Source organism: Vicugna pacos, chromosome 7, assembly GCF_048564905.1.
Source record: "Vicugna pacos chromosome 7, VicPac4, whole genome shotgun sequence".
Taxonomy (NCBI): Eukaryota; Metazoa; Chordata; class Mammalia; order Artiodactyla; family Camelidae; genus Vicugna; species Vicugna pacos.
In genome coordinates, this window is record NC_132993.1 from 36979798 (window position 1) to 37006505 (window position 26708).

Genomic DNA, 26708 nt, shown 5'->3' on the forward strand with positions numbered 1-26708 from the left:
TCTTAACTTTAATCTACATGATTTCAATTACTTGGAATTGACATCTGGAATATTGGTATTGATATTTATTTCAAGTATTTATTAAATATCCACTGAGTGCCTTTATCTTAAAGACAATATTTAATGAGACATTAAATATACATCTTTCTCACCTCTACTCCAAATTTAAAAGGAAAGGCAATAAGGTAAAATATTCCGGAAGTTATCATTTTCAATGAGTAATACTTTTCAAGAATGTTTTACATATTTCACTGCAAAAACTATAAATGAAAAATTGTGTTAAGCAAAGTGAACATCTAGCGTAAGTGAACATTTATGCCTTAGGAAAGAAAAACAAGTGTGTTACAGCACATTTAACAAATGAATGAATTTTTTATTAAGCAAAATTGCTTAACCATCTACCTCAAGGAGTTGAAGCCAGTATCTCCATCATACTCATTGTTAAAAATGTTACATAGGATTTTTTCTGGTCAAGAGAGCAATTTGTAGTAGGACCACGAGCTTGTCCCTCCTTATGACTACAACTGACTATTAAAACCACCATCAAAAAAAAAAAAAAAAAGACTGGAACCTAGCATAAAAGATCTTCTTCAACTGGAAACATAAAGAGGGAACCACAGCAGGAGGCTAGAAAGGGTGTGCTTGCGATATAATCAGGTCCCAAAACCCCTGGGTGGGCAACATAGAAGCTGAAGAATAATTAAGTCACAGAGGCCCCCACAAGAGTGAGAGTTCTGAGCCTCATATGAGGCTCCCTAGCTCAGGGTTTTGACCTTAGGAGGAGACCCCAGAACATCTGGTTTTGAAGGCCAACAGAGCTAAACCCCAGGAGCCTGACAGGACTGGCGGAAACAGAGACTTCACTCTCTTGGAAAGTGCACACATAATCTTGCTCATGCTGGGTCCAAGGGCAGAGGCAGTGATTTCATAGGAACCTGGGCCAGACCCACCTGCTGGTTTTGGAAGGTCTCCAGGGGAGATAGGGGGCAGCTGTGGCTCACCCTGGGGACATAAAAGCTGGTGGTGGACATTCATCTACATGAGCTTTCCTGGAGGCTGACATCTTGCCTGGGTCATTAGCACTAAGACCTAGCCCCTACAGGCTTAAGTGTTGGGATGCCTCAGGCCAAACAACATACTGGGTGGGAATACAGCCCCACCCATCAGCAGACTTCCTGAGCCACAAATGCCTCTACACACTGCCCTATCCACCAGAGGTCCAGGACCAAGCTCCACTCAGCAGTGAGCAGGAACCTGACTCCTCCAGCCAGGAAACCCACATAAGCCTCTAAGTCCAGCCTCAACCACCAGGAGGCAGATACCAGAAATAAGAAAATTAACAATCCCAAAGCTTGTGGAAGGAATCCACAAAAGCTGGCCAGACTCTACTCTAGGACCGGCTGGATCCTGGCCCTTGGGTGACAAGAGAGGAGTGTACTTCTGGGATGCACAGGACATCCCCCACAGAGGGCCACTTCTCCAAGGTTGAGAAACATAACTAACCTACCTAAAAATATAAGTAGAAAGACAGACAATATGAGGAGGCAGAGGAGTATCTTCCATGCCAAGCAAGGCACAAGATAAAATTCCAGAAGAAGAAATAAGTGATAAAGAGATAGGCAATCTAGCCGAGAAAGAGGTTGGATGGTGAAGATGTTCAGAGAACTCAGAAGGAGTATAGATGCACAGGGGGAAGTTTTTAGCGAAGAGTTAGAAAATATAGGGAATACTGAAACAGAGTTGAAGAATACAATTACTGAAATGAATAATATACCACAAGGAACCAGGAATAGACCAAATGAGGCAGAAAAATGGATTAGTGAGCCAGAAGATAGATTAGTGGAAGTCACTACTGCAGAACAGAAAAAAGAAAATAGAATGAAAAGAAATGAGGATCGTTTAAGAGAACTCTGTGACAACATGAAGCACACCAATTTTTGCCTTACAGGGGCCTCAGAAAGTGGAGAGAGAGAGAAAGGACCTGAGAAAATATTTGAAGAGGTAATAACTGAAAACTTCCCTAACTTGGGAATGGAAACTGTCACCCAAGTTCAGGAAGCAGAGAGTTCCACACAGGATCAACCCAAAGAGGAACACACAGAGGCATATAGTAATCAAATTGACAAAAATTAAGGATAAGGAGAAAATATTAAAATCAGCAAGAGAAAACCAACAAATAACATACAAGGGAACTCCCATTAAGGTTATCAGCTAGTTTTTCAGTGGAAACTCTATAGGCCAAAAGGGAGTGGCATGATATATTTAAATTGATGAAAGGGAAAAACTTACCACCAAGAATACTTTAGCTAGCAAGGCTCTCATTCAGATTTGATGGAGAAATCAAAAGTTTCACACATAAACAAAAGCTAAAAGAATTCAGCACCACCAAACCAGCTTTACAACAAATGTTAAAGGAACTTCTCTAGTCATCAAACCACAAGAAAAGAGATACATGCACCCCAATGTTCATAGCAGCACTACTGACAATAGACAAGACATGGAAGCAACCTAAATGTCCACTGACAGATGACTGGATGAAGAAGTTGTGGTATATACATACATTGGAATACTACTCAGTCATTAAAAAAGAATGAAATAATGCCATTTGCAGCAACATGGATGGATCTGGAGATCATCATAATAAGTAAACCAGAAAGAAAATGAAAAACACCATATGGTATCACTTATATGTGTGTGGTGGGGAGAACACATATGAATTTACTTACAAAACAGAGATAGACTCACAGACACAGAAAACAAACTTATGGTTCTGGGGGTGAGAGGGAAGAAGATAGGGAAGGAGTTTTGAGATTTATAGATACTAACTACTATATATAAAATAGATAAGCAACAAGAACTACTGTATAGCACAGGGAACTATATTCAATATCTTGTAGTAACTTCTAATGAGAAAGAATATGAAAAGCAATGTATATATACATATAAGTGAACCACTCTGCTGTACACCAGAAACTAACACATTGTAAATCCACTATATTTCAGTTAAATACTTTTTAAAAAACAAACAAAAAACGTTAAATAGGATCAGTCTCAATCCCACAAATAAACATTTAATGACTGTATTTATCCATTTATCCTAATCCATCATAAGGCATCCATTTCCATGAATCCTTTCCTATCTGATCCACTCCATAACATACCACTTACTCTGAATTTAATACATCTAAGTAGCCTCATCATAGTGCATACCTACTTATATATTACATAATTTTAGATTTTTAAAAAATATTTTCATACATGTATGATTGTCCTGTTGTTCTCCTGGACTAAATCTTCCTGCATTTACTTGTAATGCTTCTATACTAGTGAGTCCCACTCATTACATGCCAGGCTTCGTTCGCACTTCCCAATGTTCAAATTCTAGCTTGTGATGCAGTAACTAGCCTTCCTTTCAACAGTGTTTTAGGCATACAGACAATTATTGATTGCATATTTTTAAAATACATAAGACAAAGTCATAGAATATCACTGTGTCAAGCACTGGGCAAGTAGCATAGAAGATTTAAAATTGAGGAAATGAATAAAATCAGAGGGAATGCACTGGCAATTAGTATCTGTGAAACATTCCTTACATATATAATGTCATAAGAGATTATTAGTTCTTCTGAAGTCACATCTTAAAAAGGTAAGAGAAAGGAAAGAGTTTGTAATAGAATCTGAAGTGTTGTATTCTCAAAACCAAGACCGATGATTATTATCCTTTCACATGCATTTACTTTTCTTTCACTGTGTGAGGCTTGGTAACCCCAATGGCTGAATCAACCCTGTCATCTACTTTCTACCAAAACATTTGGTCATGAGCTCCTTTGAGAAAAACCAATTACATGGCAATCTCTTTGATTTCAAATTCTACTTTCATCTCTTGTATTTCTTGAGGTAGGAAGACTCACTTTAATTTGCCCCCTCACTTTTAAGAATGATCCTGTGTTGTTTCATGACTTCCAATTATCAATATACTTGTTATTACTTCTACTTAGCTAAAAAGATTCCTGTGTATTGGGAAAGTAGACAGGAGTATGAAAAGGAATAGACATCAACTTAAGACAACCATCCAGAACTGGAGGTTGAAGAGACCAGTATGTAGCGAGGGTCTGGAAAAGCAAGCAAGATGCGAGATAAGTAACAAAAGGGTATGAAATGGCATGAGGAAGGAATTTATGAGTAATGTTTTCCCACCTGGGAGGAAGACTGGTTTTGTTCACATGGTTCGAGTAACAAAAATGATCCATTTACCAGTTACTAGGCTGGGAACTTTTAAATATTCAAAGTTCAGCTTTTGACCCAAAACTCAGCCTTCCTTTCCACAGTTTTCACATTAAAGAAGAGCAAAAGCCTTTTCCTTCCCACTTTCCATAACTCCTTCAGTGTTAAACCTCAACACAAGGTATAATGATAAATGACTTTCCTATATATCCCTAGCCACAAAGCCTATTTTGTATTTTTGCTCACAACATTAACACCTTAGCAAAATAATCCAAGTTGTCTCTATGCAGTGGTCACTTTACTGCTAGAATGAAGATACTAATTTAAATTAGCTAAATTTATAGAAGGCAAAAAAATAAATCTGTCTCACTCTAATCTTATTTAGAGAAAGAAAAAATTTATTATTTTCATAACTGCTTACTTACCTTATCAACATATTTCTTAGAATTGTAAAATCACAATGTTCACCATTTTCAACTATAAAAAAAAAGACCACATATATTATTTCCACTAAATCCAGTCCCTTTAAAGATAATTGGGTATAACAATAACGAGAGAATATGAAAAATAGTTTAGATCAATTTTTCATTAAGATTTAATACTACAGCATAGTTTAGTGTTGGGGGCGGGAGGGGGCAGGGAACACTTAAAAAAACCTCCTTAAGGTAACCAAAATGAAATGATGAGCCAAGAATATTAAGGTTCTTTATTTTTAAAAATGTATCACTAACAGTTATACTCTGAGCCAAGGGTGGGGGGGTACCTAAAACTATGGATACAAAGCAATTTCTTCCACATGTATTTCTAGAGCTTGAACAAATTTTAAAGCCTCAGCTCAGCAACTAAAGGTTACATGGGGATGACAGAGAGTTGGAAATGAGTATAGTGTCACTGGTGGGGAAAGTCACTGATAAGAGTGGTAGCTTGGAAAATATCCTAAAAATTACATAATTTTTCAAAGCAATACCAAAAAATAGAACAATTATGACTCAATCTTGGTTCCAAGTTACTACAACACAGAAGATTAAATACCAGGTTAAACTAGTGTAATAAACAACTTTGGGGAAACATCTGTGGTTTGATGCTATAACTAAGATTTTATTGTTGTTTAAAACTCCTTAAAAAAATTAGTAGAGGATCTATTAATAATGAAATTTTTTACTCTAAAGATATGATGCCAAAAAAGGTGATTTTTGTCCTGAAAAAAGGAAACTATTTATTCTGTAAGTCAACTGTTTAAAAACACTGTTTTAATTGGGTTTCTGACAGTCGTTCTCAATTATTTGTGACGTCCTGGACCTATCTGAGACTCAGATAAAAATGATAGGCCTTTTTTCCAAAATTGTTTTCAATTTCAGAAGGTTATTAGATACTTTGGAAGCAATCTTTGAGCCCCAGTAAAGAACCCATTCATTATAAGTGTTTTTTCAAACACGAAAACAGGAATAGACCTAATGGTAGGGCAGAGGTGGGAGGGCGGGTATGGACAAGTGACTTCTAAAGTTCTAAAATGTTAGGATTTAACACATATTTGCCTGGCTTAGTAGACACAAGGTCTGATGAATCTGAATGTACTTATGAGGAAACAAGACTCAATGAAACTGAATTCACAACTATCTTTGAAAATCTAGACTATATCAATGTAGTATGCATATTATACTACTTACTATGAACACAAATTTTTTTAAATCACATTTGTGAGATCTTACAGAAAGCCATTCACTGAAGAAAACCTTACCTTCAGCAACACCCCAAGGATACTGCCTTCCTCTGACCCTTTTGCCATTAACTTCAATGATAGTATTACTACCTACCACAGCAAGAGGTAAACGGTCCTATAAAACAAAGTGTTCTTGTTCAAATACATATAAATACGTATAAAACAAAATGTTCTTATTCAAATACATCTCTGTATTTTATTATTATGTATACCTCTCAAATTCAAGAATAAAGGAGTTACATTACTCAACATACAAGAAAAAAAATTACCCTGATAGTTTCTGCATTTACTTTCATAGGCCATTCAATTACTATTTGGTAAACTGTTATTTACATGGAATTATGTAAACAACATAAACAATTAATAAAATTATGTTTTCACTGAAAATATTCTTAAATATTAAGGCATATACCAATCAAATTATTTGTTACAAAATCATTCCAAAAAGAAGCTGTCCCATACTGGAAAATTTTTCAAGGGTAAAAAATATATTGGCAGTTAGAGGGAAAAAATGAGACTTTTACTAGCCTTCCTACCTGATCACAAACCAACCCTAACAGCCCTGGAAGTAGAGAATATTACGCATGCTAAACTCTACCTTTGCAACTCTAGATCTGGGGGACTGCATTTGTAATCATCCAGACTAACTCAGAGTAGTGTTTCAAATTCTTGTAGCTCCCAGAAATATATAAGGATATACAAAACATACGACTTTTATTTTTATAAAATCTCAGAAATTTTTCATTAATCAGGTCCAAATATTTTATTATTCCAAGATAGTTATCTGCTTACATAGCGCCATTAATCAATACATCATTTTAAGGTCCAGTGTACTTAGGAAACCACTATAAATTAAAAATACAGAAAATTATGTTGGTATGGATTTTTGGTTGATCCTTATAAAAGGACAAAAGAAAACATATTTTTGGCTCTTAAAACAAAGATTAAGCATAATAGTGCTTAATAACAAATTCTCTCCCTTCTCATTATCCCCCTTTTTTCTCGCATTACCTGTTTTTTTAAGTGGGAAAATTATAAAATATGAAATCAGTTAATCAAAAACCACATGAAGACAAGAATTATTTTATCTCTCTATTCCATAAAATGCTTTATTATACATAACAGCTAATCGACAAGGTTAATCACAAAGTTGAATTCAACACTGAATAATCTCCCTATTTATTCTGTGAGTCAACTATTTAAAAACACTGACATTTTTGGTCTTTCCAGCAGATATTACAGTGTTTTTAAGGCCCTAAAACATTTTAGTATATATATATGAGAATGAACTTACCTTTATCTTTTTAACAAGCTTATTTTCTTCTTCATCATCTGTCTCTGGAAATTCATATATTTTAATTTTATGTTCTTGGATTTCTTTCATTATCTAAAATGAAAGAGGAAGTTAGCAAAAGCACCACACATAATTTCAATACATTAGCTTTATTTTTATTATACCCTTCTTAAATTCCTAAGTCCTTAGCTCCAGGTCCTTTACTGTTTTTCAATAATGCAAAACTGTAATCTAAAACCAAAGTACAATGCTGGTCTTTTTTGTTTTTAACTGTAAAGTTGACACATAAATACCATTCTCAAAATACAATTATTTCAGAAGTGTTAAAGTCATTTGGTTGTAACACCAAAAGAGTTCTAAAAATGATGTAAGATTCTAGAAAGGACTTTCTCTAGTTGATTTCTATTCTAATGGCTTTAGGTCATTTATTTACAATGACTGAGATACTTTTTCTAGATAAACTCTCACCAACTATTTTATTCAGCTGAATCAACAGAGCTTAAACTCACCTAAAATTTTCAGTAGAATTTAGCAAAGGTAAGTAAATCTAAGTATAGCATTGGCTCCAGAAGAAAAATGTGCACACTGATCAGAAAATATCCTTGCATGTACATGTGCATATACACAAATTAAAGAGCAACAGATACAAGATCAGGCAAGCACACAGGAAGAAAACATGCCCTGGAAATTAAGAAGGTAATAATAATAAATTAAGGAGTTAATAATAATAATTAATAAGGAGAATGCAGAAGAAAAGACAGCTTATTAATAACATCAGAAATGACTTCATTTAAATTAAACTCTCATGTGGGGAGGATATAGCTTAAGCAGTAGAGCGCATGCTTAGCATTCACAAGGTCGTGGGTTCAATCCCCAGTACCACCAGCCCCCAAATAAATAAATAAACCTAATTAAATTAAATTATCTTGTCCAAAATCACTCCAAATTCTAAACAGAATACAGACATCCAAATAATGTTGATTACATACCCTAATCAAACTCATAACAAACTGATGGCTATACTTGTATGATATACCTGTAACTAGCTCACTGACTGTACTGGTATTTTCAACAAAACATTCACTTCAAGGGTCCCCAGCAGCCATAAAAGGTCCCTAAACAAAATGTGCTACATGGTTACTAAACCAGACAGAAGTAAAATTGTCACTGAGAAAAACGGGACCACATGTCTTTTACAATAGGGTTATGTGTCTATATGGAAAAAAACGTAAGAATAAATGATGAAGTGTCAAATATATGACTAGAATTAAAAAAGAACAATAGCTAGCTAGCTCAAGAGCAGAGGTTCTTAGTCAGAGGCTGTATATTAAATTGGCTTGAGTAAGCATCTTCAAAATAACAAAAACTAAAGCCCCATCTTAATCTACAGAACCAATTGGCAGAGAAATGGTCCAATAACTTATTGTGAGAAAGTTCTCTAGATGACTCCTGGGGGATAAACACCCCTGGTTAAAAATCTTTTTTTTTAAGCATAAAAAAAAAACTTGTACAACCACTACAATGTGACTGATCTGGAAGTAGAGATCATTGCTTATTCATCTTTTTTATCTCTTAGTTCATATTCTTAGTACAATTCCAAATCAAGAGACATACAAATGGGGGTAGGGGGAAGGGCAGGTAATAGCTAAGTGGTAGAGCACATGCTTAGCATGTACGAGGTCCTGGGTTCTATCCCCAGTACCTCAATTAAAAAAAAAAAAAGATACATACAAATCAAGATACAAGAGGAGAAAGGTATTATACGATTAGTATTTGAGCTTAGAAACAGCACATTACAAAATAAAATAGGGAGTAAGTGTAAAATAAAAAGAGAAATATATACTCCTGATAGAAATAACAAATACAGTAAAAATGATGTGCTTTACAAAGGATAAGGGCACTATGACTCTGAGGAGAAACCTAAAGCAGAAGATTATTTTCAAGAGTTATTTTTAACATAGTATAAACAACCATATTGTAAAGTAGCAAAAGAAATACACTGTAACACATTATACTGAAAATACAAAAATCTACAAATTACATGAATGATATTAGAAACAACAGTTCAAGCTCATTCTGCTTACCTGTTTTTTAAACTGTTGGCACTCCTCCGGTGTGAGTGTGTCTGCTTTGGCAATAAGTGGAATGATATTCACTTTTTCATGCAAACGCTTCATAAACTCAATATCCAATGGTTTAAGTCTGAAATACACAACATTTAATATGACTGGATTGATCAATTTGGGAGAATAGATTCTTCACATTCCCAATGCTAAATTAAATACATGGGAACTACTTTACTTACTCATCAGAAACACTCTCTGAAGATGTATTGGGCCAGCAACAGTTAGGAAGAACAGGACTTCAAGAAGCATTGGAGTGGCTAAGAAGGCTTTGACTTATGCCCTTGAACACCCTGGTCATAGGGTTTTGGCCCTAAAGAAGAATTAGAAAAACCAGAAAGGCTCCTAATGGACTTTCCTACAATAGTCTCTATTCTTCTTACTCAAAATTTGGAAAATCTTTGTTTTTAAATGAAAAATGGTAGTTCTTTTTCACTTCTTGCTACCAACTATATTTCTCAGAGAAGGGGCTCATAAGAGAATCTTCTTCATTATCCTTTTTACCTTTTACACTCTAACTGCTGCCTCCACTTTGTCACTATACTTTCAAGAAGGTCACCAAATACTTGCATGCTGCTAATACAATTGGTAGCAGCTAATTCATAAATACTGAGGAGTTAACTATTATTTTTTAATTTGCCCATCATGTAGCATTTGACATTATTCTCTCACACAAGCTGTTCACTTCAGGTACATTTCAGGATCCTTTTTGTAAGCTAGTCTCTTAAGAGGTATGTTCCTCAGAATTCTCTAGGAGGTCCTCTTCTCTTCTCACTGCACTCTGTATGCTTATCATTAACTACAGTGACTTCTATTATCCTCTATGGATCAATGACTCCCAAGTCTTTATACCCAGGCCAGGTCTCACTCTTTCGTTCCAGGCTTGTATTCATCCAGTGGAAATACTACTTGGACATTCCATTTTGGAACTTCAAAATCAAATGCTCATATGAACCCCCAAGTTTTCCATCCCTTTCTGCGTTTTCTACCTCAGTGAAAGGTACTACAATCCACCTACTTGCTCAAGGCTGAAACCCAGGATTCCTCCTGCCTCTAATTTTCAATTCCAAAGATTAACCAAGACCTGCTGAAAATAAATATATTTATACATTTATCTTCATTTCCATGACTTTGGTCCAGGGCCCCAAGACTTTTGGTATGGATAATTACAAGAATGTATCTGGTTTCCCTCCAAACCACGCACACTGCAGTCAGAATGGTCTTTCTAAAATCCAAATATGATCAAGTCATTCTCTTACTGAAAATCTTACTAAAGGCCAGATTCCTTACCTAATGTGGCCCACAAGTCCTGTGAAGACATAGCCTCTCCATCTGTCCTCATCTCTTAGCATACTTTAGCACTTCTGCCACATCCTACATCTAACTTGCCAGCCTTTTTGAACTCACAGTTCCTTGAAAGCACTGTACTTTGACCTCTGGTCATAGCCTGCTGCCTCTCCCAGGAACACACACCATTCTCATCCCCTTTCTACTTGACTTGCCTAATTCCTATTCGTCCTTTAGAACCCGGCTTACAATTTTCATTTCCTCTGAATCCTTCTCTACCTTAAGACTAGGTGTCTTTCTAAGAGATCATAATACTTAGTTTGCCATATAGTAACTGCCTACTTGTGTATTTGTTTTTCCCATCTTCTCACTAGAAGATATTTAAGAGCAAGGGCTTTGTCTCATTCATTCATCTGTATCTCCAATACCGAGTACAATGTCAACACTTGAGAAGATGCCCAAGTATCTGTTGACTAAAAAAGTAAGCTGCTGTGATTTTCCTTCCATCTCTGAATAACTTTAAATAAAAACCAAAGATATTCCTCACATCTATAGTACACTGTAGACTAAAAATTAATATTCTACAAAAATAAGTGAAGATAACAGGAATATTTTGTATAGAAATGTGGTATTCCTTAACTTTTATAAAACACGATCAAAATCAGAATAAAGATCTAATTTCATTATAAATTTTACAGACTAACACCTTAAAATAAAGAGAAAGCCCTTGTTAGGGTTCTCTTAGAGTACTACAGTTTAATACATACAATGTTGAGGGTACTGGGGGCGCAGAGACTAATGAGGTATTCCTTTCTAGTAACAAATAACACCATACCTCTTTATGGTAGTGATGCTGACTGGCAGAAAGAAAGGCTAAGGAGCGGGGGAGGCAGGTATGGAGAAATAAGATAGCTACCTCCTATTCTAATTCTCATCATCTTAAATCCTTCAGATTTTGATATTGGCATTCAGACAACAGGAAACACTATAGAAAAGAGAGTGTGGCTGGAATAACACTATACTTATCTGCAAATAGCACCCTTACCTCATTAGTGCTAACTGAAAAAAACCTATCCATTTTTGAAAAAAATTTAAGTTTTGCTGGTTTTCATCAATCATTACATATAACACTAAATATAAAAGCTATGACCCTGTCAATCAATCTCAGATTTGTAAATTTTTAGGGTTCACTTTCCAGATTATACTCATGACAAATTTAAAATTAAATTACTATCACTACCACCTCATTAAATTGGTGACAGAAAAGAATTTAGTTAATCTAAGAGTTTAATCTTAAGAGCATTTAACATAAAATATTAAAATCAAACTTAAAAATAAAACAACATTTGCAGAATATTTATTATATTATTTCAACTTTTAAGGAGAAAGACACTTGAAAATAACAATGACAAGGAAATTGGAAAAGTCACCTTCTCAAATATAAAACCAAATACTTGCATGAAGAAGATGTAAATCAGTTAAAAAAAATTAAACTTTAGATATAGCTTTATAAAAGCCCTGATAAAAAACCTTTTGCCTTTTTAAATTAGAATACAAATTTCAGAAGCTTACAAAATATCAACAGTGGAAAATATTTAGTTTACATGTAGATTACATTCTGGTTGAAATTTTTCCTCAGTCCATTTAGTTTTATTTCAGGTCATCTTTTCCAACAAATTTAGTTTTTAAATGTTCCTTTTAAACAATGGAAAGTCCTTTATAGAATTTCTAGAAGATAAACCCACATTAGAGGGAAAAGACTATTCAACCTCAAAGCCTACAGCAAAATAAATATAATGACTACAGGGCAAATAACAAATATTTAATATAATATGATACATATATGTATTTTTTTTCCCTAAGGAAAAAAAACCTTCTTCTCAGAATGACATTGTTTTTTCAATGCAGCAATCAGTATTTAAAAGGTTTGTAAAAGCATCATTTTAAAATTCACGGTCCAAGTTTGTTACCAACCACTGAACAAGGAAAACAAAGCACCAACAGCTGAAATCATAAATTAACCCTATGTTCAGTGACAATACTTAGTGGGGTGGGGTGGCGGGCACTGAAAATATACTGTTGTACCAATTTATAATTACTCCAAAAAGGGGCTCTAAAAGGGGAATCCAGAGGAGTACCCAGATAAGATAGAAAGGTCCTAATCCATCTATTATGCTGCCTGGAATTTCAGTCTACAGTGAGCAGGGAATCTGGAACTCTCTATAGAATATTCAGTGTCATATTCTTTTACTTAATCCATAGTAGCACATATCAATAGGCAAAAATTTTGTTCCATTTCTAAAAATAGTTAAGCTGAGAAACTACTCAAAAGCACACTTTTATATGTAAGAAATTAAAATTTTGAATTCTCATCCCTTGTGACAAATTATAAATGGCCCAAAGCAAGTACACATACTATCAAAATTTTTTCTTAAAAAAAACTGTATTTCCCATGCAATTTTAAGAAATATATCTTCCCTCAGGGGATAAGAAAAATGTGATCTTATGAGAATTACTAAAACTTGGAGAGAGCCCAAATGATCTAAAATAATAAAACTGGATCTAAACTGACAAATTTTTATTGACTTAACTGCAGGTTAAGATTTTACTCTGTTGGCTTCCAGAAAAAGCCCTAACAAGTTAAACTAGAATGCTAAAAAATGTATAAAATTCAGGAAGAAGCTAACAAGTACTCACAAAAGGCTATACAGTGTGGTATTTTTGAGATTTTTTTTTTTGACTCTTTTAAGTAGATGAGTCAATTTTGTGCTTTACATATGTAAACTTCTGAGAATATTATAGAGGAATATTAGAAATAAAAGAAAAAACATTTGCACCACTACAATCCAACAGTGCAAAAATGGTAAAACTACATAAATTAAGGTGAGATACTGAAAATGGGCACTAGTCTATTTAAGAAAAAAGTGATGAAAAAAGCATAAAACAGAAGAGAAAGGTACTCTTTTGAAGAAACTACTGTAATTTGGGTGTTAGATGACTTAATACTATTTAGTCTGATGTATAAAACAGTCCTTTCGGTGGAGATGGTTAGAGTTACAACCATAAGGTGCCTCAGTTATGCTGAGTCATTTAGCCAAAGATTTAAGAAGAGTAACTACAAACATCTGCAGCTGCCAATGACACATATATCTACTTAAATGACAAAGAAGTACAAACAACAAAAAAAGGAGTACAGGCTGGTCGTAATAACAAACAGAACAATCAGATCAGATCAATGTCTAGATACCTAGATCTTAATTTTAACTCCTATTAAGATTAGTACTCAGGATATGACACCCAGGATAAACACTGTGACTGTGATAGTTAAGCTGAAACAGAAGACAAGTAGATTTACTGAAGAAAGACATGGCACATGAGAACCTTGGTATTTAAGCTTTGTTGCAACATTCTCTACCAGATCTATAGTAAATAACACATCTGGACACTGAAGTGCATATATCTTTTTGAATTAGAGTTTTCTCCAGTATACCAGAAACCAACACAACACTGTAAATCAACTCAACTTCCATTAAATTAAAAAAAAAAATCTTTGGAGTTTCATAGAATATGCCTACGCTAATTGCTATGGCTGTTTCTCCTTATTTGTTCAATTAGTGGCAGACTGGTATTTAAAATGAAAGCTAAATTAGCCACACTGAGACATCAAACCACGACAGAAAAAAAAATTCTTTTCCATGAAGCAGGTAAAGTCTTACGTATGAGAAACTAAGAAGTAAAATCATTGTTAACTTACCTAGGACTTGAAAAGATTTTTGAATCAGCCATTTTTAAATGGAATTTGGAACTTTACAACTGGTATAGTTAAATGTACTCCAAACACATAGGGATTACTAAAATAAGCACCCAAAGTTGAGTAATAATAAAACAACAACAAAAAAATGGTTATCAGAAGCAACAAGGTACTGACCCATGTCCTGAAGGAGCAATGAAGTATAAACAACACTGCACTCTGTTATCAGGCATCTGGCGTCTGTTCACTCGAGATTCTGCATTTAGGTAGTCCTCAAACTTACTATCGATGTAGTCGATAACAGGCTGCCAGCTATAGGATGCAGACAGATAAATAATTAAGTTGTGATTCTGCATATAAATATACCACTGATGACTCTGTTAAAGAGGAATAATTGAAAATTTTAAATAAGCAAAACCAATGTAACTAATGGAAGACATTTTAAATTATTCCACATATACTGATTCAAAAAAATACATAATGTTGAATAAAATCTTGATTCATTATTTCTAAACTTTCCAAATGAAAGGAAACTGCTTAAAGTCAAAACAAAACTAAGTTTTATCATATTATTTGCATTGATAAGTATATGATGCTGAGACACTTGAAAATATGAAAAATTATATCCAAAGAGTGTTACATTTCAAACGAAAAGATTAAACAATACAGAAACCTCATGATGAACTTATTTAGGTGTTTTAAAAGTTGACAAAAATTTATTTCAAAACCAATGTGGAACTCAAAGAAAAATTAAAATATTGTTTATAACCTACTAAGGTATTATTTCCAACTAGAAAGTCACGCATGGATGTTTTCTTCACTTATGACTTGTGGGAAAACAAGGTCTAAAATCAGGTTTAAATTACGATGTGACAGAAAATAATGTCTACAAATTGATAAAATTATAGTAGAGAATGAAAAGTTTTAAATTTCTTATAATAATGAGAATTCTTCTATCTATGTTTTTCTAGAATTTGTCTTCAAAATAATTCAATGGTAGGCGTTATCTCCATTTTACAGAAAAGGAACTCAGGGCAAAGTTAAGCAGCACTGACAAGTAAGTGGCAAAGATGATATATGAACCCAAGACATATTACTTAAAGTGAGTGATCTTTGCCAAGATGAGAAGTTTTAAAATGTTAAGGATTTAAAATGTTTAAAAGTCCAACCACCACTATTCCCAAATGCAATGGAAAACAGTAATGAAAAATCCTTCTTACCAATTACTATTATCCACTGCATCTCCAAATCCTGGAGTATCAACTATTGTGAGCAGCAACTGAACACCACCTTCCTTGATTAAAACTTTGGATTGTTCCACCTGTAAGAGTCATTGGTGCAGATATTAATACCATACATTATACCTGTATTTTCCTATAAGGTAAGAGGCAGGGAGACAAGTGTTAATCAAAACCACTGGGAGGCTTTTTGCAAACTAAACCTACCCACCCCCACACTTTCTTTAGAATCAATTACTGTGGACTTTAGAAGTCTTGGTTACTTGAAAGAAAAGCACATATGTAAATAGTGAGTTTATGGCTCACAGTTGATATAAAGAAGGAAAACAGGAATGATAAAATAGAAATAATCACTAAAGCCATATAATACTTATATAACCTAAATGCACATCTAGTAATACAAATGTGCTTAAACAATGTGCTTGAATGATTAAGTAATTCATAGTATATAATTAATCAGACAAGTACATCTAATCTACCATTTACAGTAAATGTTTTCCTGGACTGTCTCCATCTAGTTTGGTCCAAACCAATTACTCAAGTGAACTTATTATCATTCCCAAATCTTTCTCAGCATGGCTATAATTATTTACACTTGTGTTTATGTTATGGCTAAGATCCAATTCTCTTTTCAAATGTGTTATTGTATATTCAGGCCAAAGCAATCAGCAAAGGTCCAGGCACTGAAAAAACATGTGTTCTGGTAGGGTAAAATCCTACTAACTCAGATTAAAATCTTCAGTTCTGTTCAGAATTTGTAAAAGTGTTTTTTCTTTGGGAAAAGGCATTGGATGTAAACGATAACAGTTCCTCCAACAATCGAACCCCAATCTCTTGTTTCAGAACGTAAAAAATCATTCATGGGCATATGCTGCTGCTAGGTAAAGCAAACACTGATTCAAACAGAAAAGGGGAATCATTCTCCCAGAAAAAGACAGGCTTTCATTCAATTTACAGCAAGTGTTTATTAAGACTAAGAGGTTCCAGTCATGCTGACAGGCTAACTTAAGAGGCAAATATTACTCAAACTTTGAGTGTTATGTGCCATAAGATGGTATAAACTAGATTTAAGGGAGAAATGTAACCACATGAAAAGCAACTTCAATTCTTTATGCTGATTAACAGAGTTTGGAAAGGAAAAGTAACTAATGTCTAGGTAGAAAACATCTGGTACACCTTTACAGATTATAGAAACGATTTTGTCTTTCCATTTCCCATTGGCATTTTCTTACAGACTCTAGCTGATGGATGAAGAGACTGAGGAGTTGACACTAAGACTGCTAAGCAAGTAGGTGTGTAGCAGCACTGTCCAACAGAACTTTCTGAGATGATGGAAATGTTCTATATTGCCACTATCTAATACGGTAGCTGCTTGCCCATGTGCCTACTTAGCCCTTGACATGTGACTAGACCAAGTGAGGAGCTAAATGTTTCATTTTATTTCATTTAAATTAACTCAAATTTAAATAGCTGCATGTGACTTAGTGACAGTATAAGTGGAGAGTAATCAGAAATTGTTTTATTAAAAGAATATCATCAAAAAAGAAACTTGCTGAAACTGAAAATACTGAGATTTGGACATGCATGTCCATGAATAGGCTTCCAATCCTCTAGACAAATAAGCGGTAAAGCTCTCATCTTTCAGACCAATGGTCTTCAGACTGCTTTGATCCTAGTGTAAGCTAACAGTGAAAATTTTAAACATCCCAAATATAAGTATATTTATTTATCTACCAAACATATACACTTGGCAATCTGAACATTAAATATTAGTATTAATTTCTCTGTAGATTAAAAAAGTAAACATCAATAAATAAGGGTTCTAAAATATTCTGGTCACCTTCAATATTAATGAAGGACACACATTGGGAGAACACTGTTTCTCATACAGAGCTAAGATAATATAGTTTGTCTGATATCAGGTTACTCTAATAAATATGAAAGGGGCAAAATAACTGTAGAAGTAATCAGACTCATCAGTGTAGGTTATCAAAACTAAAAAGAAAACAAGTGATATTACTTCATGTGGCTTAGGAAGTGTACATTTTATATATCTGGCAGTCCTCTATAGTCAAAAAGGACAATCAGGTTATATGTCAATTGTATCTCAATTAAAAAAAAGAAAAGAGGAGGACAATCTGTTCAAATCTAACATCTCAAAATATCTTTAATCCACCCCACCTCCTTCATGAAAATAGGTCATTCATTCATAGTAACTATTATTGAAACAGAAATACCCAAAGTAATCACATCACTGCTTCACCTAATAATTCTTTTAAATGACACAGTATTGTATATTAGAACTGATGTAAAAATACAATTGTTCTATATGATTCATCTCCTGATTTTACTCCAAACCATTTCTGGTTCCCTTATTACTAAAGCCTATTTCTACCTTCAGTAATAGCTTGTATACTAATCACACAATATAACAGTTTAAATTTTAAGATCTTTGCTTCCTTATTTTTAAAAAATTAGTTCAACAACTTGTTTATTGAAGTGACAAGAAAAATGAAGATCTGTATTTTTACATACTTTAATGAGCCTGTTTACAAAGCTTCTTTTCTTCTCTGGCCTATGAAATTCTGTGTATCCATACATGGTCAAATACAAAGAAGATAGCAACATATGGAAGAGATCCAGAAAACACAACTGTAAACTAGTGCCATTCACAGGATCCAACTGTATCCTATCATCTGGTTTTGCAAGTATCCTCATGGGATCCATGGAAAACAAATTAGTTCAAGTCCAAGAATTTCAAACGTTTCTTAAGAAATCTATTCCAAATGGCTACTTTCCCATGCACTTTACTTAAGCAGGTCACATCAGAATATTTTATGGCATCGCTTAGAGTTCTCTAAGATTAAACACATTATACTGAAGGAATGAATCAAGGGTAATTTCAACCGTGTTTCTCTCCGAAAAATTAAACTAAATAAAGCCTATTGTATTATCTATGTATAATTAATTCATTAAATCTTCTTTTGGATTCCTAGATTCCAGAAACTCAAGGCATGCTTTTTTTCTAATATTGTTCAGTTTATCAATCCGAAGGAAAAAAAAAAAACCTTCAACGTTTACACAGCTTTATTTCTTCCATTTTTGAAAGACTATTAAATACATTAAATATTTCTAACATAATGTTTGAGTCATTTCTTAAGGTAAATAAAACATGTTAATTAACCATATTAAAACTGAAAGGAGAGTTAAAATTTTCTGCCAAGAGCTTACTTCTACCTATACTTGCTTAGGAGGTGGCATTACAGACAAAGCTCTGCACAGACTCGAACAGTAGAGACTTGAACAGCCTGAGGTATTCCACTTAAACTCAAACACAAACTGTATCTATTTGGATCATTTAATGGCTCAAAGGACGAACATCATCTTAAATACTTCATTATGTTCAACAAGAAACTAAAAGAGGCAATGGTCAACAGGATACTTGTGCTTATGGACTACTTCCTTCTCATCAAGACCCTAAACTAGTTTATTGAGAAGAAAGTTGATCCAAAGATTCTAATTCTGCCTTCTACTCTCTGAACCACTGCACCTCATTCCCCTATCTCCTTACACTGAGCTCTTAAGTCCCTTGTTCCTTTCATTTTCCTTTAAAATCCTTTATTTTCCTTTCCAGCTCAGATACCATTCCATAAAATTCATGAACTTCAATCTTAACAGGAATTTCCCTGCTATTTGTTAATCCTCTTATTTGCTCCTTCGTCTCATGCCTCTCCCATTTCTTGGTATGGCTCTTTCCAGGCTCTGTCCTACCATCTCTGCCACCATGCTCAGCAAAGTACTTGATCTCTACTTGAAGACGAGAGCATCCCTAATTTGTCTGAAGCAACACTGAGTCTTCACTCCTGTTCAGTGGAATAGATCCCTTTTCTGTCTAAGGCTAATTTCTCAATCTATGCTGGGGGATCTGACCACTTTCCATTTTAGAGTCATCTTGACAAGTATTTTGACTATTTCCCCTTTATCTTCAATCTCTTATCTCTTACGGACTGACTCCCCTTAGGACATAAACATTCTCAAGTCTTTTTTGGAAATAAAAACCAAACCACTCTCTGTCCCCTATACTCAACCTCTAGGTATTCACTCCCATCCTTTCCTTATTAGCTATCCCCATCTTCTCTGCCTCACAAGTCACTTCTCAATCCACTGCCATCTTGCCCTCTATTCCTATTGCTTCACTAAAATATACCTTGCCAAGGTGACCTCTATAGCACCCTATGCGAGCATCTTTCTCACTAAATCATAATTGTTTGCTATATCCTTCACTTGATTGTCACATCCTTGAGAACTTTGTGTCCATCTTCACTGTAGCCCCCAAACCTGGTAGAAGACAAGCACTCAAATATCTGTTCTGTGTATGACTGATTCAAAAAACTATCAACACTGGCCCAACATCAATAGGAGAGTTTCCTAACTGGACTCTAAAAATGTCTCAAGAAGTCATAACATGTTATCCTAGGAACAGAATTCACTGCTTTCACCTCCAAAATTTTTGTGTCCATTTAATCTAAAATAGTGATTTATAGGACTTCACAGACCAAGGAAAAGTTTTAAAGGGGACCAACATAAGGTTGCCAATTAAAACCTTGGAAAAAAAAATCTAACATTGCCATTTCACAAAAGAAACTGGGAAAACATACGTATGAATGAAAATGAAAGTAACATGGTGTTATTTCATTCAATATGAAATATTCTGAAAGAACTAAAGAAAAACAGTTCCCTTTCCCTCTCTTACCTTCTTCCCACAGAGATAGGATGAAACCAGTTTGCAGCAGGCCAGAAGTACCAGAGACGTGGTCCTCAAAGTGTAATACCCAGACTGGCAGCTGCATAGTTTGGGAACTTACTAGAAATACAAATTCTTTGGGCCTTGCCTCAAACCTACTAAACAGTAAACTCTGGGGAGGGGGATTCAACAATCCGTTTGAATAAGGCTTCTAAGTGATTGTGATGCATGCTGAACTTCGAGAACCACTGCACTGGTATGAAGAACTACAGGACTAGAATGTCAGCTCACATTTGGAGCTACGCAGCTCAGGGTCCTGAGGCCCAAGACAGGAGATTGGGAATTAATCTCAGAAGACTTCAACCTATTACTGAAAAGTTCACTCAAATCAGAACCTCTGATACACTGGAAACTGAGAATCATTTCTCTGTTCAGGGTAGACAGCTTCTCCTTCCTTCCAAGACCGTGAATGTAAAAGAATTTCTTCTTTAGATACAAGTCTCTTTCAAATAAATAATGCTCAGGAGAGAGATTATGAGACTGTGGTCTTTATTAAAAGTTTACTCCCTATTTGGCCACATGACAGGATTTTTTTTCTCTCTCTCTCTTTTTTTTAATAGTTGGAAGTGTTCTAGAAAGCCTTCAGGTCAGGGAAACTGCAGACATTTGCCTTTTGAAACTCAGGACTCCATGTTTTTCCTGATCTAACATGTCTGGGCTGAGATGTAATACTTCTGATCATTCTCCACTGACAGAATTTAAGAACTTCCAAGAGCAGATCATCTACTAGATTACTAAGCTTGGTGAAGAGCCAGTCAACTGTAAAAGAAAATTACATTTTATTCTCTAACTACATTGAATGATGAGGAACATGTCATGTTCTCTCCTGGGTGGGTGGAGAAAAGAGTTCAGATGCTCTTCATCTTATTGCCAGTGTATCAAGGAATACCTCCATTGTACAGTCAGGAAAGGGGACTTCTCTGGGATGCTAATCAGGATCAATCCAGTTCTCAGATGTTAAAGGTCTCACTTTTGGTAAAAGGGGGAGTTTAACAGTGGTACACAGGCTTTTCTCTTAAAAATCTTACTAGAGATACCCTTAATCCTAATTAGTCCTTTGTTTTCAAAAAAAGAGAGCTGGGAAGATATTTAAAGTAGAAGAGGACACTTTTAAAGTGTAATCTTAAAGGAAGATAAAGTGAGTTTGGAAAGGATTATTTTGGAGACAGCCCCATGTAAATAGGATTCCGACAAACTGAGACCCTCTCCCATCACCTTTAATAGATGCTAGTCTGGAAGAAATTACCTGCAAAGACTGAAATGTAAGGGACTATTATACAGATAAGAAACTCCTCCAAATCAAGAAGGAAAACAGGAAATATTAAGATAGTCAAAGCAGTTCAATGAAATCTGAACAATTAATGAATATAAAAGACACATTTAATCAATCTTCAGTGAAAGAAATCAGACACAAGAATGTATCTTTATAAAGTTCAAGAACAGACAAAATTAATCTATGGAGATATAAGTCAGAAAGGCATTTATATTTGGGGGTAGGTGTAATACTGAGTGAGAGAAGGCACCAGCAAGCTTTCCAGAGGCCTAGAAACATACTATATCTTAATCTGGGTGGTGGTTACCTGGATATATGAATACATATAGAAAAACTCATCACAGTTTATGCTTAAACTTGTGCCCCATCTACACAGCAATTTAAAATAAATTTAAAAACTTCTGCTCAAGACAAAATAAAGACAGTCAACAAAACTTCAAAAGAGATCATCATCAAATTTAAAATTTCAGAGTGTCAAATTTAAAATTCTTCTACTTAATCTATTTTAGTGATTTATAAAACTTCACAGACCAATTGAAAAGATAAATAAAACGTTTGAAGTTTTCAAAGATCCTCAAAGTGTGAAATATTCCAACTAAACACTAAGTTTCACAAATTTTTAAAAATTGTTTATTCAATCATTCAACAAATACTGGATGCTAATGTACAACAAATGCAGTTCTAGAAACTTAGCTTGTAGCAGTGAATAAAATGAAGTCCCTACCATTATAGAGCTTACACATTTGGGGCCTGGGATAGGAATTAGAAGGAGTTTACAGGGTGGCCTGGGAAGGTCTCATGAACTTAATGGTACGTGATCATTAATATTTAACAGATATTTTATACTAAATATTTCTGAACTTAGGCATCTACACTGTGGGGTTCCTTAAACATTTCTACATACCTAGTTTACTAATCTCAGATTTAAAATACGTAAATTAAGAAAGTTAAAAGCTTATCTTCTTGCTTAGGGTTAAAATATATCATAAAATAAATGAGTAATGTAGTATAGTATCAAGTTTTCAGAACACATTTTTGCAGGCAATTTGAAATCTCAAGCTCCATGAAGGATATTTTAAAAATTCCTAAAACAGAAAAACTTTAAAAAGGAGAAATAAAATATTCACTTCACAGACTTCTTAGTGACCTAATTACTAAGCAGTATCTTGCAGTTTGATGTATATGAGTTTCTGCCCAAATTCCCAGACTGTCCTTCCATCTTGCGCACTGAGATAATCACTACCAACCTTCAAATCTAGCTCAAGCATACTGCCTCAGCAAGACATGCTCCTGCCAGAACTGTCCACTCCATTCCTCTTCTGCTTATGTATTATGTATTACTGTATCAATTCACCAATTTTTTCAGGCAATAGTTTAAAGGAGTGCTACCCCCAAAAATGTAATGTGAGCCCCATAAATAATTTTAAAAATTTAAGTAGCTACTTCAGAAAGTAATAACACATGAAATTAATGTAGTTTATTAAACCCAATATAACCAATTATCATTATTGCAAAATGTAATCAGTATAAAAACTTATTGAGATACTTAACTTTCTTGTTTTACATACTAAGTCTTCAAAATCTGGGATGTATTTTATAGTTGCTTAACATCTCAATTTGGACTACCCACATTTTAAGAGCTCAACAGGCACACGTGGCTACCAGCTACTGTACTGGACAGCACAGAACTAGAGTCTAGCACTCTGCTCTATGAAGTGGGGTCTATGCATTAGCAATATCATCACCTTGGATTTTGTTAGAAACACTGAACTTCAACCCATCTCAGACCTACCAGAACAAGGACTACATTTAACAAGCTCCCCAAGTGATCTGAATGCACATTAAAGACTGAAAAGTACTAAATTAGACCACTCATAGCGTGGAAGCCTTAACACCTTGCTATCGTCATTCAACTATCATGTGCTTTCATGCCACTCACTAATACAGAACACTGTATTTAACTAATGACTTTCACATGAATCACGTTTTCTCTATGCTGTCCAACAGAACTTTCTGCAATGGTAGAAATATATCTACACTGCCCCAAATGGTAGCTACTTGCCATATATGGCTACTGAGCACTTGAAATGTGACTGGTGCAAGTGAGAAACCGAATTTTTAATTTTACTGATTTTTAATTTATTCAAACTTAAGAAGCCACAAATGGCAAGTAGCTACCATACTGCAATGTAACTCTAGAAGTATTATTTACTACATCACAATATAATCTCTAGGAGGGTCCTCAAGACAAATTTAGAAGGTTCCTATCAAGAAAATTCCTCTAATTACCTGCACTTCTCTCTGAATCAACCCCTCCCACCTGTCTATCAACAACCATGTTTACCACTTTACATTGCCTGAGGTCAAATTTGAAACCTGCCTCTATGGAGGTGTAACACAAGTTACAGAACATGTTTGTATTTATTAACATAACTCCACTTTATCATTAATTAACAATATACTTACCTGTACAGTCTTTTTTATTCTATGGGAAGGACCTGGATACTCTGGAGAATATAAATCTGTGAGGAATAGTGAGTTGATTAATGTTGACTTTCCCAGTCCAGATTCACCTAAAAGAAGTAGGGGGAGAAAATCTGTTAAACTCAGCCACCTTATCAACCTTAAATATTCAACCAATGCTATAATCAAACTTACTTTATGCAAGTACTTCTTGGTGGGATAAGGAACTGACATTAGAAAATATACTATAAAGACTCCATATTAGAACAGATTCTTTGCCCTCATTTTCTTATCAAATTAAAATTAGACTCTTGCTTCCAAGAATTCTTTTTAGCTTTACAATTCTACAGTCTGTGTTCTTTAAAAGTAATGTATCTGATACAACAGTCACCATTTTTAACAGTAATGTATTTATTCCTAGAGACCAAAGTTAGTCATGAAGGAAACATCCCAGTCAGATTATATATTGCTGCTTCAGTGAAAAAAAATGTAGAAGAGGTTAAGTGTTTATTACAATTAATCAGTGACCAAAAAAACATGCAGCTATAGAAGTAGCAATCTGATGATAAAAAGAAAATCACAATGCATCTTAGTAGAAAAGAGAACCACAAAAAAATACTTCCAAGTTATTCACCCAGGTAATAATCAGCTTAAGTATAAAAGGTATCTCTCTATAAACCAGACTTCAAAAAATTTCTAGGTAATTACTTTTTATAGAAGTGTTTCTGCTTGAAGTAGGAGGTGGGAAAGGACGGAGGTAGGACACAATTTCCATTAAGATTCACATACTCTTCTCTGACCCTCCATGTCAAGTCTAGTACACCATAACAAATAAACAACTAATTTTTACCAAAACATAAACAGCTTCAGTATACACATAATACAAAGTTAAAATACATTAAAATCATATAATTACAATTAATATGGCACTAGGTTAAAGAATATACATACTGTTAATAGTTCAGTTAGTTTAATAGCCATCATTAGCCTAAATAACTGTTATCACAATATTAACCTTACTATTTCTAAGTCTAGGCTGAGTTCTTTCTATACTGGCTCTCAACAAAGGTAAAAGTCATTCTAGATGGTCTGGGCTTACTCCCTTTGAATGAGGTGATGCCACCTTTTCTAGATGTAAAAATTCCAGAAATTTCTAAGTCACAGGAAAATACGTTATAGCTTCTTTCTAAACCCTTAAGCCTTAAATAAAAGAGGAAAAATTAAAATAAATCAAAGCAATTGGGGAAAATCAGAAATATTTATAACACTTCCATTAGAAGCTTAAATGAAAAATTGGGGTACTTATAAAAATGTTTTGGATGTTGAATGTAAAAGTACACTGTATTCAAATATTAGCACTGTACTGACTAAAAGTGTGTTTAGATCTTATTTTATACATTTAAGTTTATTGATTTATTTTTAGCAGTGAGGGGTGGGGGAATAAAAGGAAGTAGGACAAAATTAAAGGAGAGAGGAAGGAAAGGAAAAAAAAAAAAAGAATCCTGAAAGGTAACACATCAAAATGCTAATAGCTGCTATAAAGAAAAACTGTAGGTGAGATTTTTTTTTTCTTAGCCTTCTACATTTCTGTGTGTCCTAAATTTCCTTCACTAAATTTGCATTATTTCCATAATTTAAAAACTATTCTTGAGTGCTGTCAACATAACAGCAGAATAGGAAGATTCAAGCCCTCACAAAAATATCAAGACATCTAGATATTTGCTGAATTAAGCCTACAGGAGCGCTGGAAAAAAAGTCAAAGGCCTCCAGCAACCAAGCAAATATCCAATCAGAATACCATGAGAAAAACAGTAAGAATTTCAAGCATTTTTATTTGCTCTTGCATTACTTTCTCTATGCTATGTCTGGGTCTCAAGGAGGTGGCAGCCCAGTTCCCAATCCTTCCCTCAAACCGGAAGGAGTAGAGCAGACTTGACTTAAAAGATTCCAACCCCTCTGGGACTGTAACTTGAAGGACTAGTCTCACCTAACTGGGATTTCAGGTGGGAGAAGCACTGGCATCACTGGTAAAAGTGGAGGAGGACTACAAACCTGTAAATGCCTGGAATAAAAGATTATGGGTGGATAAATACAACAGACTACCTAAGGCCTTGAGGAGAAGCTGGGGTGAAACTCCCTGGAGAATTAAGACAGTCAAAAGAAGTCATGCATACAAGGGGAACTGAGAAAGCTACATGCAAGACCAGGCAATATGCATGCTCAGAAAAGTCCTGAGAAAGCATTAAACTTTCACTTTAGGCTGGATCTCTAGGTTCAGAGCATGCATCAGAAATCTGCCCTTAACATATGACCAAGTCTGCAAAGATGGGGAAGGGTGACTTTTCTCAAATATACATTTTTCAGTAACAACAAAAAAATCACAAGGCATGCAAAGAAACAAGAAAACATAGCCCACAGAAAAGAACAAAACAAATTCCCAGAAACCATCCCTGAAGCAGTACAGATAGTGAACTCACTAGATGAGGACTTTAAAATAGCTGTGTTAAATATCTCCAAAGAGCTGAAGAAAA

The 26708-nt window shown here is 34.6% G+C and overlaps 1 protein-coding gene across 3 annotated transcripts in view; it reads right to left on the bottom strand.

Moving 5' to 3' along the window:
• SEPTIN7 (septin 7) overlaps window positions 1-26708 on the bottom strand; it is a 96826-nt gene that overhangs the window by 15418 nt on the left and 54700 nt on the right. For all 3 annotated transcript variants that reach the window (XM_031674314.2, XM_072964682.1, XM_072964681.1), the window contains exons 3-9: window positions 24181-24287; window positions 15620-15720; window positions 14577-14711; window positions 9323-9440; window positions 7239-7331; window positions 5963-6059; window positions 4650-4701 (exon numbers count right to left, since the gene is read on the bottom strand). In XM_031674314.2, coding sequence (XP_031530174.1) covers window positions 4650-4701; window positions 5963-6059; window positions 7239-7331; window positions 9323-9440; window positions 14577-14711; window positions 15620-15720; window positions 24181-24287 — 703 coding nt within the window. The remainder of the gene's footprint in view (window positions 1-4649; window positions 4702-5962; window positions 6060-7238; window positions 7332-9322; window positions 9441-14576; window positions 14712-15619; window positions 15721-24180; window positions 24288-26708) is intronic.